Source organism: Gigantopelta aegis, chromosome 14 (assembly GCF_016097555.1).
Source record: "Gigantopelta aegis isolate Gae_Host chromosome 14, Gae_host_genome, whole genome shotgun sequence".
Classification (NCBI taxonomy): domain Eukaryota; kingdom Metazoa; phylum Mollusca; class Gastropoda; order Neomphalida; family Peltospiridae; genus Gigantopelta; species Gigantopelta aegis.
Window position 1 is genome coordinate 5,544,207 of NC_054712.1, and position 20,942 is coordinate 5,565,148.

The 20,942-nt window shown below is 37.3% G+C and overlaps 1 protein-coding gene across 3 annotated transcripts in view; it reads left to right on the forward strand.

Annotated features, from left to right (window-relative positions):
• Positions 1-20,942, forward strand: part of LOC121388573 — a 168,686-nt gene that overhangs the window by 93,467 nt on the left and 54,277 nt on the right. For all 3 annotated transcript variants that reach the window (XM_041519963.1, XM_041519962.1, XM_041519961.1), the window contains exons 15-17: positions 5,345-5,481; positions 16,951-17,110; positions 19,066-19,149. In XM_041519963.1, the coding sequence (XP_041375897.1) occupies positions 5,345-5,481; positions 16,951-17,110; positions 19,066-19,149 (381 nt within the window). The remainder of the gene's footprint in view (positions 1-5,344; positions 5,482-16,950; positions 17,111-19,065; positions 19,150-20,942) is intronic.

Sequence of the window (20,942 nt, forward strand, 5' to 3'; positions counted from 1 at the left end):
AAAAACAATTCTCAAAGTATTTTTGCTATGCTCTTAATGAGATGCACGGTAAGTAGTCTCCAAATAAGCAATACTTTCTGGATTTGTCACCAAATTAATTTATTTAGTTTTGAGAAAATATAATATCTATAGGTATATGTTATTTACTTGTTCGGAGGGGTGGGACATAGCCCAGTGGTAAAGTGCTCATTTGATTCGCGGTCAGTTTGGGATCGATCGACCAGTTTGGGACTGGTATATCAAAGGCTGTGGTATGTGCTATCCTGTGTGGGATATGGTGCATATAAAAGATACTTTGCTACTAATGCAAAAATGTAGCGAGTTTCCTCTCTTAAGACAATAGCTGCATTCACACTAGCATTTTTAGTCCAGACTGAGCGTTCACACTAACAATTTTTCAGGTCTAAATCGGTACAGACTAGTTTAACCTGAACTAGTTTGGTCCAACTAAAAACATTGATCCAGGCTCGGACTAACTTTCAGCTCAGGCTAAATGTCACAGTGTGAATGCTCCTCTGTTCCAGGTCTGAGCTAAATCAATAGGTTTCATTACATCATATTTTCACCTTAATCTACCATAATTTCATTACATCATATTTTCCAGTTATGTCATTACAAACGAACATGGAAGTAAGTACTAAGATAATACTAGTAATTGCTGTCATGAAAGAATAAATAAATATTAAACAAAATTATTGATCATGAAGAACCTCAAGTCAAAAGTAAACAGGAAATGCACTCGAGTGACGCCTAACGGTTACACGTTTTGTTTGTGGCCACATGTTTTGGTATGCTACTTGAGGTAAAAACGTGTGTGAACGTGCCACTCCAATTTAGTCCAGACTAAATTTAGCTCATACTAAAAATGCTAATATGAATGCAGGATGTGCACTTTATGGTCACCCGATCGCCCATGGCGAGTCAAAATTGTGTCGGGCAAATGAAAACCTTCTCACGACCGAAAATTTCTGCATATTGTATTATGTATCAAAATGCAAATAACTAATGTTTGTAAGAGATCAGAAAGTTATTTTTTATTTATTGTTTTCAACTGGTTTCCTATTAGTATCTATGCATCCAAACACATATAGGACATAATAGGCTATCGAACAGTCTAAAACCATTCGGAATGCATCGGCCAGTTTTGATTATGTATTCGGAAAACCTCGATCATGTAAATGTATTCGTAGGTTCAATCAGAACACCTTGGCTATGTCCGTGTTTACTTTCCATTTAGTTACAATCGGAACAACTCATCACATTCGGATTCGCTATGTTTCGCCGAAAGATTTTGTTTACAAGCTTGAGGTTTTCCGAAGTTACATTGTGTTGGAATGTTTTCGTTTCTTATGGAATATACCGAGTCTACTATACCAAACACCCAATTGTCACTGCGAACGATGTCAACATAGATTGCTGTCAGCTTAGTATATTTTTTTTAATTCCTCATCATACGGCCATAAAAGCACCTTATTCATTCCAAGACCGAGTCTTGGTAAAACATTCCAGATGTTTGATTGTGTGGGTCCCGTGACAACATAATAATTATAATTTAATTACAACAGTTTGTAATAAAACTAAAACAAGTTCTGTTTCCTTCTTTTGTGTTGTTATTATTGTTTGTATGATATGATAACATGTTTTTAAAGTGCAATTTAAGTTAGTTCATTTTAACGAAATTCGGTCGTGGGCTGTTCAAAAGTTGTATGGGTGAGTCAAAGTGTTGCTGTGAGTGGCCCGATTGGCCAGTCAAAAAAAATCCCAAGTGCATACCCTGTGAATGTGGCTTATATGTCAAAATGACCAAATATTTGACATCCAATAGCCGATGATCAATAAATCAATGTACTCTAGTGGTGTTGTTAAACAAATCAAAGTAACTTTTGCTTGTTCGAATCCAGATTGTAGACCTTCAAATGTTTTCAATTTGGGGTGTCTTATTTGTGGGTTTTTTAGCTTGTAATATAATGTTGCAACCCTTGGAAGTCGGATAAATTAACCTTGGCATTTATATTTTTAAAGTCTTTAGTCTTTTAACTGAATTAGTTGTATTGGCAAAAGAAAACAAAAATGCCACTGTTCATCTGTGTTACTTCATGGCTCAAACTTTAACGTTGGCAACGACGGCAATTGCCGTCAGTGAGATAAAGTGCCGTCAATTGGGGGCATCACCAGTGGCACTTTTGTGCCGCCGGATAAAAATTATACTGCCATCAGTAAAGCTCCTCACTGATGACAAAATGTGTAAATATTTTTTTGTTATGCTGCACCTTTTGATGTTTTGCAGCTCCAATTGTTTTTCTGCGCTCCTCTTTATTTTTCGGCATCCTGTTATAATTTACAGCACCCAGCTCCGCTATTTCAAAATGCACACTTTTTGCACACTGAAAAACATTGATCAGTCTGCACACTGGCCATCAAAGGAAACAAGCTGCGTTGTGTACGAAAATGCAACTGACAAAAAACTTCAGTAGCTTACAACAGTTACCGTAATGTAATTTAACACTTACATGTATGTTTTAACAGCCTCTGTTCAGACCTGTCAACCTTTAGTCAAGAGAAAGCAGGAGGTGTGTGTTGAAAAAGCAGGAGATTTTTTAAATTCACACAATTTAACCCAAAATCGCAAGATTTAAAAAAAACATTATTACAATAAGTTATATGAATACTTTATAGTGTCATATATACTTCTTAACCTTAGATCTTGGCATTTTTTAAAAAAATTTTTTAAGTTTAAATATTATTATGATTTAATACATATTTTAAAAAATATATATATTTTATCCAAAAATGTTAAGAACATGAACAAGAAATAAAAAATTTAATTAGTACATTTACGGTATTACACTTACAGCCTTACAGGTTGCGTTACATTATCATTTGTGGTTAGTGTACCCAAGTACCAAAGACAAATTTATATAAATCTTAAAAATTAATATTCAGTTTTTACTATAATGAGGAACGGTGGCGTGGTACTTATTTAAAATCATTATAATGATGCAATAAACATTGTATTTTCATTAATCATAAGTAAAACCTCATTACGGACATCGTGTGAAATATACCGGAATTATACCCATTTCCGTGAGTAACTTTATGTCAATGTCAAACACAACATTTTTTAATTGTACAAAAATAATTTCTTGAAGTGTACCCTTATAACCAACATTTTACTGCACAAACATTCAAAATTAACTGACACAAGTATGTTTATACAGCTAATTGGTCTTTTCGTTGTCTTGCTGTGACATGTGATTTTAACGTGCTTCGTGTGTATCGCTGTCAACTCGGAGTCTGGCAGTTCAGATTCGTCATAGTTGCATTATGTAATCCAGTGGGAAGACATTTTACAATTCAGAGGTGTTATTAGAACTAAATTGGTTAGTTTTTTTTTTTTATATGGCAACACTGAATGTCAATACACAACCTGTTGAATTAGCGGCAACACGATTCGTAGCCATTACGATGACAACAAACATTATAATAACACGTCATTTTATAAACTCCATGTGCTTTTTTAACAATATGAATAGGCTATCCCACAATGCTCACTTCGGCAAAGGTTAAACAGTCGGGACAATTCGGCCTGTTACATTCTCAGAAACCGAAAGTAGTCGACATTTTCCGAATGAGAAAAAAAAGGCAGAGTTACTTCCCTTCTGTTATTTTGACAAAAGAGGATCGATTTTTTTTAATGCTTACAAAAATGTCATTTAACAGGAGAAACTGTCTCCCGCACAGGGGAAAGGAGATTTGATCAAATACCGGGAGACTCCCGTGGAATCCGGGAGGGTTGACAGGTCTGTCTGGTGTGTCCCATACCAGTATCCATTTGTATGTTTGATACACACAATAAAAGTACATTTTATTTGAGCAATAAAAACATTTTATTTTTATTGTTTCACCGCCAAATTTGTCACATGATCAGAAAAGTCATTCTGTCTTTTGTGTCCACTATCTCTTGTCTGATATTTTATCCTCAATTGCATATTTAATTGGTCGTAACTGATGAATTTTGCTTACTGTTATTTGTTTATTGAGCAATTCTTTATAAATTATTAGAAACGTTAAAAAAAAATTGGGGGGGAGAGGATATCGCCACTTACAAAAACAACGGAAGTGGTAGTGTTCATTATTAAAATCATTTATCTTGGGTGCCAAATAATATATACACTGCCTTTACAAAAACAAAACTGGTAATATTAATGTGATCGATTTATTCAATGAAGATGGAAATAAAAAGAACAAAAAATTGTTATCCCATAGTAGGGGGAAAAACCTTGATTATTTTTCAGATATGTTAAAATCTTTATTAAAATAATAATATTAAAACTTTGATCGGTTTAGCAAAATGAATACCCGTGAATGTCAGACTGAAAATATCTCTGTTAACTAAACTACTTTTAACTAACAGTGCATAAAAGATGAGGCAGCTTGTACATCGTACCAACTTTTCAGTACCAGTTACTGAGGGGCAAAATAAGGGATATGTATTTCCACAAAGTCGACCAGCATTCAACCATATATGGAAACCAAACTTTTCCCTTTTTTTTGCTTTTCAGTGTTTTTTTGTTTCTGTTTGTTTTTGTTTTTTTTGTTTTTTTAAATGGTGGGGTGGGGGGTAGCGCAACCTCGCTCCTTTAATTTTTACCCAGCGAGGACATTTTATATAATTTAATGCCATCCATGGAACAATTTTCATGTCATAGTCACCAAAAATTTGGGCAACTTCGCCTCAGAAACATCAAATTCCATTAAATGTTATCTTATGCTACGTACTAGTCCATGATTCAATTTATAATAAATTCTTGTTGATAGTAGTTTATTGACATAAATTGAAGAAATATGACAACATGTACAAACAGATAAATTACTTTTCAGTCAAGTTTATTTGTGGCAAAAGTCAGCTGTAATACATTGCCATCGGCAGACTCAGTATTGCCGTCGGTGCGCCCTGTCACTGATGGCAAATTTTTGTTTTTTAATTGCTGTGGGTGTTAAATTCTTACGTTCGAGCCCTGTTACTTTAGGGTTAATTTGCATCAGTATTGCTGAATGCTGACACTAATAGCAAGAACTATGGAAATGTTAGCAGGCCTGTAATATATCCATCAGATACACAAAGTCCACATGTAAATCATTATAGTGTTCATGGATCTGGGTTTTTGTCTTGCCTTCACGAAGTTTACGTTTAGATTAGTTTCTAACAAACTATATAAGTCTTAGGTCATTGAAACTTGGCTTATAGTTGCACCTATGTACATCAATCACTGTGCATGGATAACTTTTAATATACCGGTAGACAAGACATTTAATTCCACCGAATTCTTGTTTTCTTCACTAGAAATGTGCAACATACAAGGCAACTGTTGGGCATCATGGGACCTACAGCTCTCGAGTAGCAGGAGCTGTCACGTTTAATGAGGATTTGGCTGCACCAGTTCTTGATTCAATTGCTTCACAGTGGACTAAAGTTTTCAAGTAAGTATTGACAACTACATATATTGTACCTACGGGTACACTCCAGTGCTCCATTATTTTGTGAAGATGGTCATATCTACAGATAACTGTATAAATGACTTATTGTTAATGTAGAGTAATTGGTACACACACAGGCATCGAAATAAGCAGTGTGTCTGGTAACCCATTTACAGGTTACGATAATGTACAGACCTGGTAACCTGGTAACCTATATTTCCATTATTACAATAAAATACATCCATAAACACAGTAATACTTTTATTTTCATTCATATGTACCACTGTTCTGATACTGTATATCTAAATAACATCATAATAGACAGCACAGCAACACGCAACTTTAATAGACAACTTCACAAATGACATCCTTAATAGAGAGAACTTCATACTTGACATCCTTCAAGACAAATTCATAAATGACATCCTTAATAGAGACAACGTTACACTTGACATCCTTGAGAGACATGGGGTGAAATATAGCTCAGTGGTAAAGCGCTTGCTTGGTGCATGGTCTGTTTGGGATTGACCCCGTCAGTGGGCCCATTGGGCTATTTCTCGCTCCAGCCAGTGCACCACAACTGGTATAACAAAGGCCATGGTATGTGCTATCCTCTATGGGATGGTGCATATAAAATATCCCTTGCTGCTAATCGAAAAAGAGTAGCACATGAAGTGGCGACAGCAGGTTTCCTCTCTCAATATCTTTGTGGTCCTTAACCATATGTCCGACGCCATATAACCGTAAATAAAATGTGTTGAGTGCGTCATTAAATAAAACATTTCCTTCCTTCCTTGAGAGACAAATTAATGTGAAACATCCTTAATGGAGACAGCTTCATGTCAAATATCCTTAATATAGAGACAGCTTTAGATGAAACATTCTGAATAGAGACAAATTCACACTTGACATATCCTTCATGTGACAACTTCATGTAAAACATTCTTCACAGAGATGACATCCTGAATAAATAGGTTCGTATACAAGACACTTCTAGTGTATGATAGATTAGAAGACTACCAAATCAAATCCCATAGACGACAATAGTAACATATGTAGCTAAAAGTCCTACCTGCAGCGTATCAATAGACATAAACACCATGGATGTAAATACTACACCCCTCACCCTTAAAGTGAATCAGAAAACATGGGGGTCAAGCAGCTCATTTCAGAGTAATGAGTAACGTTTATACCCTAGTTCCACACAAAATTTTAGTACTTTTTTTTTTTTTTTACAAGGCTGCTTGACACAGTGGTACTAGATGAAATAAAACTGCATACATTTTTTGCCCAGATGAAACTATATTTTTCTACAACTAACAAGCTCACATATATCACCAATCACAGGACTTGTGGTGTTAACTTCTCTATCAAATGTGGGTGCCACTCGAACTTTGACCCAGCCGGAAGTTATTTTGTTTAATACTAAAAAGTAATAATAACAGCCTACACTGTTGTTATACCGGCCTCAGTGGCGCAGTGAAGCCATCTGACTACAGGCTGGTAGGTACAGGATTCGCAGCTAGGTGCTGTCTCCAACCCAGAGCAAATATTTAACCTTCTGAGTACTGCAGGCGAGATATCTCACCCGACGTCACGTCAGTCGACATACTGTATACTGTATACAGTGCATTCCCCAATTCATATTTCCCGCCGTTTTGCACACAACACTCACCGGAAACGGAAATATAATAAAAGAAAAAAGATTTTATTTCAAAATGGTGGCTTTTGTTTTGATTTTTTCAACTGAAAATACCTTGAAATTTTGAGTTCAAAAAGCGGTTTTTGGCAAGTATTTTCACTTGACAACAATGGCGGCACGTTGCAGTCATTTTGATGGATCGATAGCTGATTGTGACAGCTAATTTGATAATAAATTTGATCTTTTTACCAACAACGAAAATCACCAAATAAATCGTTGTTCGTTTAAAAAAAAAAAAAAATTGGTCAGAAAACCACTGTTATCGGGAATAATGTACATAAATACTGGACAGCTGGCCACAAATGCCCGTAAGTAAACACAACTTTTTCAATTTTTTGCCTAATTTTAATCGCCATTAGCTGATCTAAAAATAATAAAAATTACAAAAACCCACAAAAATAATACTTACAAATTCATATGTAAACTTTATTTCATGTATTTATAAAACATTTAAGTGAATATATGTGAGTAAAAATTATAAACATGTACCCACTGTTATGCTATTCTGGCATAGAGTGTATATAATTTATGTTGGACTGCGTGGCGGACATCGTTATGTGAAATTTGGATCCCTGTGTGCAAATTTGTGAACTATTGTGACACACTTAAATGTGTAATGGACTGTAAAATAAATCATTACGGCATTGTTGTTATTTAAGAAATGAAGAAAGGATGTTTAAAATATACGAATTATAACAAGTGACTTACCTGAACTGATAATACTTATCTGAATTAGCAGTATTGCCGACCTCGTGCACGAGAAACCGACAACGTGGTGTATTCGGACAAGGGAAATAACTTCGGGATTTCTGTATTGGTGTTTCCGTTGATTTGTAAAAAGCTCCAGTTTAGTGTGAATTATATATTGGAAATGATTTGATTGGTGTATAGATCAAATCTCGTGATTGATTATGGAGAGATTCAAGGTTAAATGTCACTAAATAGTTACGGTTAAATAGTATATAAACGGGACACGAATGTGGTTCAGCATACGGTGACAGGTTGGAGGCAAGCCAGGTGATCAAGAACAACAGGAATAACGGACAAGATGAACTGTGCCAGTGCCATGAATGTTGATGTTATCGTATCCAGATTTGGGAATTTGTTATGTTTTGGACAGTCATTTGGTGAATATTAATATTAATATACACAGAAATGCCATTTAGATAAATATTAATTTCATACATGGAAATATTATATAATTATTAAAGATATCTAAATTTATCATTTGTTATTTGTTTGTGTGAATTGTCATTAGTGTGTGCTCTGGGCTTTATTGTTTATGGTAGGTTAGTTCTGCGTTCTGGGTATGACGATTTGCCACAACCATAGTATAGGTTGTACGGGAATGTACGTAACACCACTCAACGTGTTTTTTTGTTAAAAATTAATCTAGTAGTCTAAAGGTTAATGGTCCAGTGGGTAGGTGTAAGGTCACTACACCCTCTTCTCTCACACTTACCACTAACCAACTAACAACTAATCCACTGTCCTGGACAGACAGCCCAGATAGCTGAGGTGTGTGCCCAGGAAAGCGTGCTTGAACCTTAATTGGATATAAGCACGAAGATAAGTTGAAATGAAATAAACTGCTGTTAGTAAACACCGATATGATATACCTGCCTACTTTTCACTGTACCATTCTAGTGATGTAATAATACCCACACTGCATGGCTGCAAGATGCTCATCTGCGTAGCATTGTGTCAAATGGTACATATACCTGCCTACTTTTCACTGTACCATTCTGGTGATGTAATAATACCCACACTGCATGACTGCAAGATGCTCATCTCCGTAGCATTGTGTCAAATGGTACATATACCTGCCTACTTTTCACTGTACCATTCTGGTGATGTAATAATACCCACACTGCATGGCTGCAAGATGCTCATCTCCGTAGCATTGTGTCAAATGTTACATACAGTACAATGCACAATTTGGCATTGTTATAATCACTCTCCCTTGTAACATTTTGTAATCTAAGACCATCCCACCTACCCCTAAAATTGTGTAATGCTCATCATAATCCTCTCCCAACCCCTTGTGCTTCTGTCATTGTGATGTAATTTGGCCAATATTATTGAACTTTTCTGTTTGTATATATTATTTGGATATGGTAACAAATTCTTGATAGAAAATTGTTTGTTAAAAAACAAAATGTCGACAACTGGCTCCATTTTATTTGATAAAACAAAAATGAGACATTTAATTGTCTTGACAAACATCTCCACCCTCGTCTATAATTCGTCATCTAGAGTTATATGATTCAGGATTATTTGTTCTTTCTTTTACGTTCATCGGGGTATGAACACTGAAAATCACCTGCAAAGCCATTCTCACATAAGTTTGTGGATGATTTTTTTTTGGCATACCCAAATGAACGTAAAAGAAATAACAAACAATACTTATAATTAAATTTGAATCATACTTGCTAATAATAACACTAGAAGTTCATACTTTATTTTGAATTATTTTTGGTCCATAAACAATAACACTCAATAAGACAACTTGCCCATTTCTATTTCTGATTACGTCACAACCGACTGCGCACGCTAAATTATCATCATTCTCTTTTATTCTTGACTCGCCATTGGGAGGAGGTGGTTTATGTTATTCATTGAACTTTCTTGAATGTTTTGCTCATTCCTTATCGTTTTTTATTGTCTGTTGCCAACGCTAATGATTCACTAAAGTGTTTTGTAAATTAGCGTGAATGGGTACCATAATTAGCACGATGATTTTATTTTTGTTGGTTTTCTGTGACCCAGTTCACTGGCCCTTTTTATTTTTAAAATAGCCTTTCTAATTACACCAGCCTTGTGTCCTGGGGTAGGCAGGACCTGCAATGCCAGGCTGGCTAAGGAAGACGATCATGCATTATGTTTAACATGTCATCCGTGTTCGCCAAGGTGCCATGTGTACTTTGTGCTCAGTAGACCACAACAAAGTGGGACGCGGTCGAGTCTCGCTTACAAAAGGCACAGGCCAAGCGGGCAGCGTGTTCGCATAAATCGCTTTTGGGGAAGAGAGACACGCCTGTCTCCACACCCCCACAAGTACCAATGCCGGCATTCGATGATTTTGAAATACCTAGTTAACTCTTGGAGGGAGATCCCGACATTTTAACTTCTTTGATAGGCTCTCCCTCACTGGGTCCTGGCAGGGCTGAGTAGCCTGCCCAGGCCCTAGTTACAGTCCCTGTAGGGACTCTACACGCTCCCTCACTAGAGGGTTGTGCTACACAGGACAGGCCTGCAGGGGAACAACCCGGATCTCCTGGCCATCCCCCTAGCAGAAGGGAAATGTCCTAGGGTAGCACCCTAACCAAGCTGGTTGTGCGGGACTGCATATGTCTGGTCTTGATAACTTGGACTTTTCCAGGCAATATGCCACCCCTAAAGCAGCCCATACACGATCAATTTAATTGACAATAATATTAATATAATATTATTGATGAATATTTATTGGCCACCAACGATGCAGTTATTTACACAATATTTTAAGTCATTTGTCCTCAAGTCATTGCTCTAAGCTATTGTCTTTGCTTTTGATAAGCGAAAACATAAAAAAGAAAACCATGGTCCAAACAATGGTTCGTGCAGAGAAAAAAGTTTGGCCATTTTCAACTGCTTAAAGAACTTAGAAAAAATTAGCAGACGTATTATCGATATTTTTTTCGTATGGATGTAATAGCAAATCATTATTAAATAATTAAGATTATATTCATAAAATACTAATTTGTCTAATTTTGCATTAATGATGACATCAATAGGTAAATATGAGAAAATGCTTTTGAAAAATAAATGCCAGTAAATATAGCAAGAAAACATAATTCAAAGTTAATATATATTTTAATAAAAATAAAAGAAATAAAGCAGACAGTGGATTGATAATTTTATTAATGTTATATTTATAAAGAAGAAGAAATGTTCTCTCTTCTTTTTCCTAACTGGACATGTTTATCCTTAGATGACTGGCTTCCGAATGAAATAGTGTGCAATAATTTGACAAAGTGCCATCAACGACACACTAGTATTGAGAAACCTTCAATAAATATCTACCGATGTTTGATTCTGTCAATATATTGTGTCAATCAAAAACTTGCTTCAATATCACACACTAATGATCAATAATATTGTCAATTTTTATAATTGACAATATTATTGTCAATAAAATTGATCGTGTATGGGCTGCTTAACTCTGGTGGTTGTTTGGGATTGCCCCAGCACACCAGCCCTAACCCAGCCGGTAGTTCAGGCTGTTCAAGTAAGCAGCCAGGGGGGACAGGTACCAACCTCACCCCAGGGAAAATGCATACTTACTGCAAATGGTGAAGTTAAATGATTTAATTCGGTACAACAACAATTCAACCTAAATGGCAATTATTTATTATATTTTAGACTAATTAATTATATTCCAAAATATTGGCTTTGTAGAATAAAAGGTCATAGATTAAATATGGAAATAGCTGAAAGTGATCCATTAATAACAAAAATACCAAGCACTAATGATAACAAAATTATATACAATAGCTATATTACACATATTCAATGTTCTTTAGAAACCATTTGTCACAAATGGTCCCAAAAACTCAACACCACAATCACCGAAACCATGTTATCACAATGCTTTGAACTTATTACGAAAAACCACCATCGACACTATAAGATACAAAATGTTCAGTTCAAACTTATACACCGTATATTAACCACGAATACTTACCTGAATAAATGTGGCATACTAGCAAATAATCTATGTACTTTTTGTTCGAATGAAGTGGAATCGTTGGAACATTTATTCTTCACTTGTTAATTTTATCACACAAGACAGTTGTGGGTAAACTTTAAAAATTGGTTTGAGATCAAAACAGGTACTACCTTGAATTTAGATATATGTGTTATACTACTTGGAGGTCCACACTTAAGTATTTTATTAAATCATTTAATTTTAATAGTGAAACGGTACATTTATAGTTGTAAATATACAAATCATTCTCTAAATTTTATTGTAGTTGTAAATATAATAAAGTATCACAGAAATATTGAAAGATTCATATTGTCAGAAAAAGAAGACCAGTTCACAAGTAAATGGTTTAATTTACAACTTTAGTCATTTAAAGGCGTTATTTCTCTATTCCTCTTGTTATTGTTTTCAAACCCATTGTACTTACAAATAACATAAGTTCTAGTATACGTATCTTACACCTTTGAAACACCCATCATTTGGATAGAAACTATTCTTTCGTCATCTTTATCCTTCCTCTCCATTTTTCTGTCCCCCTATCATAAGTCTTAATTTTTCTTTTTAATTTGTTTTAAAGCTCTTCCTCTTCTTCGTTAAAAAACGTGTTCTTACTACATTAGACACCCACTTAAAACAGTTAAAAACAACAACAACAAAACCTTTTGGTTGTCGATAAACCTTTCTTTATGTTCCTTTTTCCCCTTCCTCTGTCCTTTTTTTTTTTTTTCCCCCTCCAATGCAAGCTCGTTTCACCTATCATTCTTGATCATCAGATCATTTTAAAATGCGTATGTTTGTATGTATGTATATGTATGTATATGAATACGGTTGTGCAGTATATGACAAGAAATGTAATGAATATATCTCCCATACATATCACATATTGTTTATATACATAATATGAAATATAAAACCTTTACCGTGCCATTATACAGGTACACATAATCATTTTATAATTTTATTATTGTTGGTATATTGTAAGACCATGATTCAAGGCACCACAACCTGGACATTGCCAGTGATCTGGGGGTAATAAAGGTTTAGAAAAAAGAAAAGAAAAAAAAGTATTGCATGTGGGGGAGGACACAGAGTCTATGGTGTTTGCAGATGGGTACAAGGAAGCAGTTGCTACTGCTAAGTCTTTCCTGTTTAAACAGGAATCGAGTGATACACATCTTTTTCCCATGGACCCTCCATCTCGCCCTGCAGCTTCTGCCAGTGGGATAGGATCAGTGCTTTTAGGCACTGATCAAGAAGAGCCTCCTGTGGCTCTTCCATGGATCTCGGATACGAGGTTTCACCTCAGTCGTATAAATCTGGCTATCAGAGGTGTACCGAAGTCTGATCCCTTACCTACTCTTTCGTGGGTTCAGGCCACTGAGTGGGAAGGCATGATACAAAGGATCATATCCATGCAGTCTCATGCCACTAGGTGGTTTACAGCTCTTCACAGAGCAGAATCCCAGGAAGAATTACCAGATGAGGCTTATCCCTTCCTCTGGGCATAGGCAGGTACCGCTACAAGTTTAGCCTCCCTTGAGCTGTCACAGAGGCTTATGGCCAATATCTTACTGACAAGGCAGGATGTTGTTATTAGACACCACCAGCAAGAACTTCGAACTGCTCCCATACAGTCAGTGTCCCTGCTTGGCTCTTTTTTAGATGAGTTGATGACCAAGTGGTCTACAGTCCAAGGAGAACTAGTGGCTACCGCTGCTAAACAAAAAGCTCCAGCCACCACCCATCTAGCTTCTCTAGCAACTTCATCCAAGGCCCCCACAGGGCCTCAATTAAATTGGTGAGGGAAGAAAAGTGCTAGGCGATGAGTTAGGCACTCCCAAGGGGAATGGTAGCAAGTGCCAACTACAGCGGGTACGAGTGCGCCAGGTTTCAAATAGCCATACAGGCCACCTTCGACCCATGAGGGTGTTCCCTGGGCCAGTCAGGTGGGAACATATACTGTGCTAGAAGTATCCCTAAATGGCCTGTCATCCCCATAGTTTTCTTTTACAAGAGACAAAGCCTGTTGACCTTCAGGCCGATCCGTCCATAGTAGAAGGATGCTTAAAGCTTTTCATAGATTGTTGGCTTGCAGCAAGCGAGGACCCTTGGGTTATTTCAGTAATCCAAAAGGGGTTCAAACTCCGGTTCAAATCAGGCAAGTTGTCTCTTCTGCTTTCTCGTCCAGTTTTTCAAAGGTCTTACCAAGACTTAATTCTCTAAAGAGGTCTACAGGACATAATCCAAAATAACCTCTAAAAAGGAGCTCTGACTTGCCATGGGGATCAACCAGGCCCAGGATTCTACTCTTGGGTTTTTCTGGTTCCAAAACTGTCATGAACTTGGCACATGGTCATAGACCTACACCATCTAAATTCAAGATGTCGTCTCTGGATACTATAAGACAGGCACTAAAAATCAGGGAATGGGCAACATCGATAGATTTATAGGATGCTTACCTTCATGTTCCCGTACGCCCATAAGCATGGAAATATCTCCCGATTCACTTGCGAAGGAAGAGTAAGAGTTTCGTGCTCTACCCTTCGGACTGGCAGCAGCTCTTTATGTCTTCACGAGAATCATGAAGACAGTTTCGTCCTACCTTCACAAGGCAGGACACAGGTTTTATGACTTCCTTTGTCCAGCAGGGACCCCAAGAGGTGTCTTTGCCAGATGGAGTTGATTACCTCTTTTCTGTGCTCTCTCGGCTTTCTTATCAATGTACGCAAATCCGAACTGACGCCAACACAGAGGTTCACCTTCCTGGGGTTGTTTTTCGATCTGATAGATTGTCGAGTTTGCCCAGCCCTTCATCGACTAGACAATTTTAGACAGTTGTTGAAAACAATAACATCCCTATAGAGCCAATGGGATACTCTCATCCTGCTGAACAATTGGTTTCTGCCAACTCTTCAGCAATGGCAGGAAGAGGAATTCTTATCTCAGTATAACCCTCTCCACCAACCTCAGCCCACGCAGACCCTTTGTAACACGGATGCATGCATGACAGGCTGGGAAGCAAATTTGAATACTCTTCAACCAGCCGAGACATCAATTTTCTGGAAATGGAAGCAGTACTTGCTTTCAAGGACCACTTACACAGTCAGGTTATCCTTCTTTGCAAAGATAATTTGACTGTGGCGGGTTACCTAAACAAAGAAGGGGGAGTCTCATTCTCAGGACCTCTGCAGACTAGCGATAAAGATACTGCAGAAGGTTGACTAAGAAGATGGTCAGCTGGTAGCCTTACATGTGAGGGGCAAACTGAATGTTCTAGCAGACTCTAAGCCGCCGGGACAGGATAGACCAAACAGAATGGACGGTCCATCAGGGAACAGTGGACACGATATTTCACAGATGGGGAAAATCTCATGTGGATTTGTTCGCTATTTGCCTCAATGCGAGACTGCCCCGGTTTGTTTCTCCGATGCCAGATCCTCTTGCGTGGAGCTACGACGTTCTTACCTTAGATTGGACGGGTCTGGTGGCCTACACTTTTCCCCACCAGCACTGTTGGCGAAGGCTCTGAGGAAAGTACAAATGGAGCAGGTGGTGTTAAAACTCCTGGCTCCAGCTTGGCCACCCAATCTTGGTTTCCACTACTACTTTCACCGATAGTGGAAATACCAGTCAGGTTGCCCTCAAGAAGAGACCTGTTAACCCAACCAGGGTCGAAACTGGCCCATCAGAAACCAGAAGTCTTTGAGCTTCATGCATGGAGATTATCAAACAATCTCTCACACAGAGAGGTTTTTCTGAAAGGACTGCCACCAGATTGTCTACAACAAGGTGATTTTCAACTGAAAAGATGAATCACGCTGTCATAAGTGGGTGGATTGGACGAAATGCAGGCCAGTGGATTCCAGTAATCCACTAGTCAGTCAGTTGGCCGATTTTCTTCTCTATCTCACAGAGGAGGTTAAATTATCACAGGGGACAATAAAGTCTTATAGATCAGCAATATGCACAACTATTAAACAGAGCGGCGGCCCTGACTTGTCCAATGACCCTATACTAAGAGAACTAGTATCTTCCTTAAAGTTACAAGGTTCTAACTCCGTTCCACGCATTCCTGAATGGGATGTTTTTATTGTTCTAGAGGCCCTCAAAGGTACTTCCTTTGAACCGGCCCAGAAATGCACCTAGACCAACTGGTCATATAAGACAAAACATATTAAAAGCAGCCTTTTGGCGCTCTGAAAGAACTTTCTCCTGATTTTATCTCTGAGACGTATCACACAGTTCAGGTGGTCTTTGCTGATTGCCAGTTGTGGCAGCTCAGCACGCTTTGGCCTAAACCTAGGGGACGTTCGGGACAGATGACTTGATCCCCCAAGGGTAGTTCATGGTGCTAAAATCGAGCAAGCTCCTCAATCACCATCAGTGTTTATTGTTATAGGTATTTCATAGAAATAGAAAATAAGGGAGCAATTTTCTCCTATAAAATGACATCATCAGATATGATGACGTAATTGTTACATTCATCAAGAAATTAACAAACTCCCATTGCTACATCTGGATCAATGGGATGACTTCATATTGTTATGAATGTAATGGAAATTTAATTATTTGTTAATTTGTCCCCAATATCCTTGATTGAAGCGATTCACAAGAGACACCTTTAAGAGAAAAAACAAATGTTTTTATCTATGTATTCTTAGGGGATCAAGATTTATCTGTTAGTTGAGTGCTCAGGTGAGGTGCTTGCGTCTAAGGATGAAACCACCTTGTTGGATCCCTTCAACAGATTGGTTGTTTTCTCTTTACATGCAGTGCACCACAATTGGTCAAAGGCCGTGGTATGTGCTTTTCTGTCTGTGAGAAAGTGCATATAAAAGATCCTTTGCTGCAATAGAAAAAATGTAGCGGGTTTCGTCTGATGACTATATGTCAGAATTACCAAATGTTTGACATCCAATAATCAATGATTAATTAATCAATGTGCTCTAGTGGTGTTAAACAAAACAAACTTTATGTGTATCTCATGATTATTTATTTATATGAATGTATTTCTTATTTTTTCTAGTGACTTGTTATGGCAACATTTTGACAATGTTAAAGAAGCCATGCTTGATGCCATCCACAAATTTTTTACTGATACCACATCAGACCTTCTAAAACATGATGTTCAAGCTGACGATTTGGATAGAATCAGTGGTCAAATTGGAAGGTCTATAGAGACCAAGGTATTGTGAGACCTAAAACAAATGGTGTGTTTCTTGGAACATAAACATTTTAACAAATGGTGTGTTTCTTGGAACATAAACATTTTAACAAATGGTGTGTTTCTTGGAACATAAACATTTTTTAATTACATTCACCTCTACGGATCCAGATGAAATGTTATGTATGAACTCTTTTTTTTCCCCTCCTACATATTAATATTAATATCAACTCAATTTTTTCAGGGTGAGCCTTATTTTCTAGGTAGAGTTGGGTTCTCTGAAACACAAATGTTGGGTGGTTTTTAGGCCTTGATAAAAATAAAAGTACATGGCTATTTTAGATGTTTCATTCTGCTAGATTATATCAGTATTTTAAATTTGTTTGATGTTGTCCAACCCACTATTTGTGCAATATTAATATAACAGCAATTGGGATGACAACCAACTGTCCTACAAAGTATTCGGCTTGTGTCTCAGACATTCATGGGTTTATTGTCACTGTATTAGCTCCGTTACGGTATGTTGAATTGGCTCTGTATGAACATATTCTTCGTAGAAATTTTTACTTTCTGTTTCATTATTTTCTGGAAATTCAAAATGTGGCTAAGATAAACGTCAAGCCAAACACAGTTTAATTATCAATTTAATTTTATAATAAAATGGTCAACTACGAGCTATATGGTTTACATTTGTCCGAGAATAACCCATGTATGTATATGTATGTGCAATGCACACACAGGGTTCGCATGGGCCTGGAAAAGTCCTTGAATTTTAACGTAGTACTTGAAAAGTACTGGAATTTTGCAAATTCAAAAAAGGTCCTGGAAAAGTACTGGAATTTCATTAAAAACTACTTGAAAATTGCCGAAATGTACTTGAGTTTTTTTTACAAGCAGAATGTCTCTCTTACTGATTAAAATCTGGAAAAATAATAAGTATTTGCTGACGTATTTCTCAGGTATTTGTCGTAATGAAAACCCAGAAGTAATATGTGTTGCTGCCGATATAGATAGACTGGCATACAAGTCCTTGTTGCGCTTGCTATATGCACCACAGTGTGAAGATTAAAATAGACTAGGCTGCTGTCTACTGGAAACAGCGCATTATACTAATAGTTGAACCGGTTTATGAGCGAGACAGGTAATCAGTCGTTCCCACCGCGTCTAGAAAATGGCAGCAGTTTGTTGAATAGGGGGATTATCAGTGACTCATGAATATGAATGGGAAACGGGGCCATTGTGTCTACAACCTCAAGTGGGAGACCAATCCATGATACGAGAATTGGGTCAATGTAAATGTGTGCTGAGAAACGGTCAGCTGTAGTTAACTAGTGATGTGTGTGTGTTAAATTGCTTGTAACATTGTGCCAAAGACTACTTGAAAAACTGAAAAATATACTTGAAAAGTACTGGAATTTCTGTTCACCAGGTCTGTATGAACCATGACACATAAAATACACACATGTACATGTATACAGACACACACACTGACACACACACACACACACACACACAGTGACACACTCGGTCACACACACACACACTCAATAACAAACACACACACACAACACACACTCGGTGACACACACACTCACACACAGTCAGTGACACACACACACTCAATGACAAACACACACACACACACACTCGGTGACACACACACACACTCGGTGACACACACACTTAATGACAAACACACACACACACACTCAGAGACACACACTCACACGGTGACACACACATATTCGGTGATACACAGTGACAGGCATAAACAGTGACATACACATACTTAGTGACACACACATAGTGACACACACACAGTCGGTGACATACACACACTTGGTGACACACACAAACACAGTGACACACACTCTGTGACACACAAACACAGTGACACACACAAACACATATGGAGACACCTTTATGTAATGTTTCTTTTTATTCTTCCTTTGCTAACTTCTTATGCATTACTTACAGTTGACTGAGATGGTGAAGTCCAATAAAGTAATTGTGAACAAGAAACAACGAGATTGTAGCAGACGTATGCCGGAGATATTGAAGGTACATGTAATAGTACTGAACATTTATATCACCACCTCATTTTGGTATATATGTAAGTTAGTGATGTTACAGTCGAACATTTTCCATTGGGTATCAGCCCACAAACTAAGCAGCAACTCTGGTTATGACAAAATAGGTTAATGTACTACATGTATGTACTATGTAATGTGTCACTGCTGATAAAACTAAAAGTACTTGTAAAGAACAAAAATATTTATTATTACATATTAAATAGTTAAAGGTTGACTGCTGTTTATTTCACTCTTCGTATCATTGTGTGTTTATATTTATATGATTGTTATGAAGGGTGCTGGAAGTAGCCCAGTAGTTTGGTGCTCAACTGATGCATGGTCAGTCTGGGTTTGATTCCCGTCAGTGGACCCATTGGCTGTTTCTCATTCCAGCCAGTACACCACGACCTGTATATCAAAGGCCTTGCTAGTCCGTCTGTGGAATGGCGCATATAAAAGACCCCTTGCTACTAATGGAAATATGTTGTGGGTTTCCTCTTTAAGACTGTATGTCAGAATTATCAAATGTTTGACATCCAGTAGTAGTGTTTTTCCTAGTTTGTTTTAGCATGGTGCGGCATCATGCCTCCATAGTCTAGTACCATCTTGCCTTAATGAGCACCATGCTGCCCTGAGATTAAACAAGCCTTTTTCAGTATTAATTCTTTATAAAACACCCCAAAATGTATTATTAATTAATAAAATATGCCTTTTATATCTTTTGCCATTCATTTATTAAAGCAAGGATATAAATTACATTAATGTTTATTTCAATTAATTTTTGTGTATTTTTAATGAAATACAAGTGCCTCGAAAATGGTGAAAATGCCCCAAAAGTGTTTGGTCTGCCATGCCTTGCCAAATTTCTAGGGAAATCACTAAGTAGCCATCAATGCTTATTAAGTAATGTGGTCTAGTGGTGTCGTTAAACAAAACAAACTTTAACTTGAACTCCTCATACATGTATATGAAAGTGTGTGTGTGTGTGCAACATTTTAATTGTTATTGATACGAGCTGACAGTTTAAAGGCCTGCCAGGGCCCGGTTGTTCGAAACCTGGGTTAGCGTTAACCCTGGGTTAAGTGCCTAACCCAGAGTTAAATTTAATCACCGATTGAAAAATGCGTTGTTCGAACGTTGGTTAGCGCTAACCATGAGTTAAATATACCCTAACCCTGAGTTAAAGTTAAAGCAGCTCTGACCTGCGGTTAAATGTCTAACCAGTGATTAAGAGTGGCGAATTTGATTCCATTTGTATGTTTAGATGTGTTTTAAATGTAAAATTGTGTTGAAATAGAGTATCGGCATAAATTACAGTGACGTCAAATTCCCGCGAAAAAATAATGAATGACGTAGAATAGCTGGTTTTATTTTCGGATTGGGAGGGTGGAAGGTGATCAATATCGGGAAACACATCGATCTGTATTAACCGTCTTTTATCATTAAATTGTCCATTAAATAATAGTATGAATAATTAAAAACATGAATTGCAAGACTGTTTATACTTTACTGCTGGGAGTAGACTCAAGTCATTCGTCAAAGGTACCAGACGTTTTGTATCCAAGCCAATTCGCCCCAAGTCAGTTCGCTCCGTTTTCCCAGGCGGGATCTAGCTTAGTCAGTTGAGTGCTAGCCTGAGGTAGTTGCGTCATAGGATCGAATCACCTCAGTGGATCTATTCTCCGATTTTTTAAATATATATATTTAAATATAACTATTTCTGAGTTCGCCCCCACCCCCCTCCCCCGTTAATATGTCCAATATTAAATAAAGATGATTTTG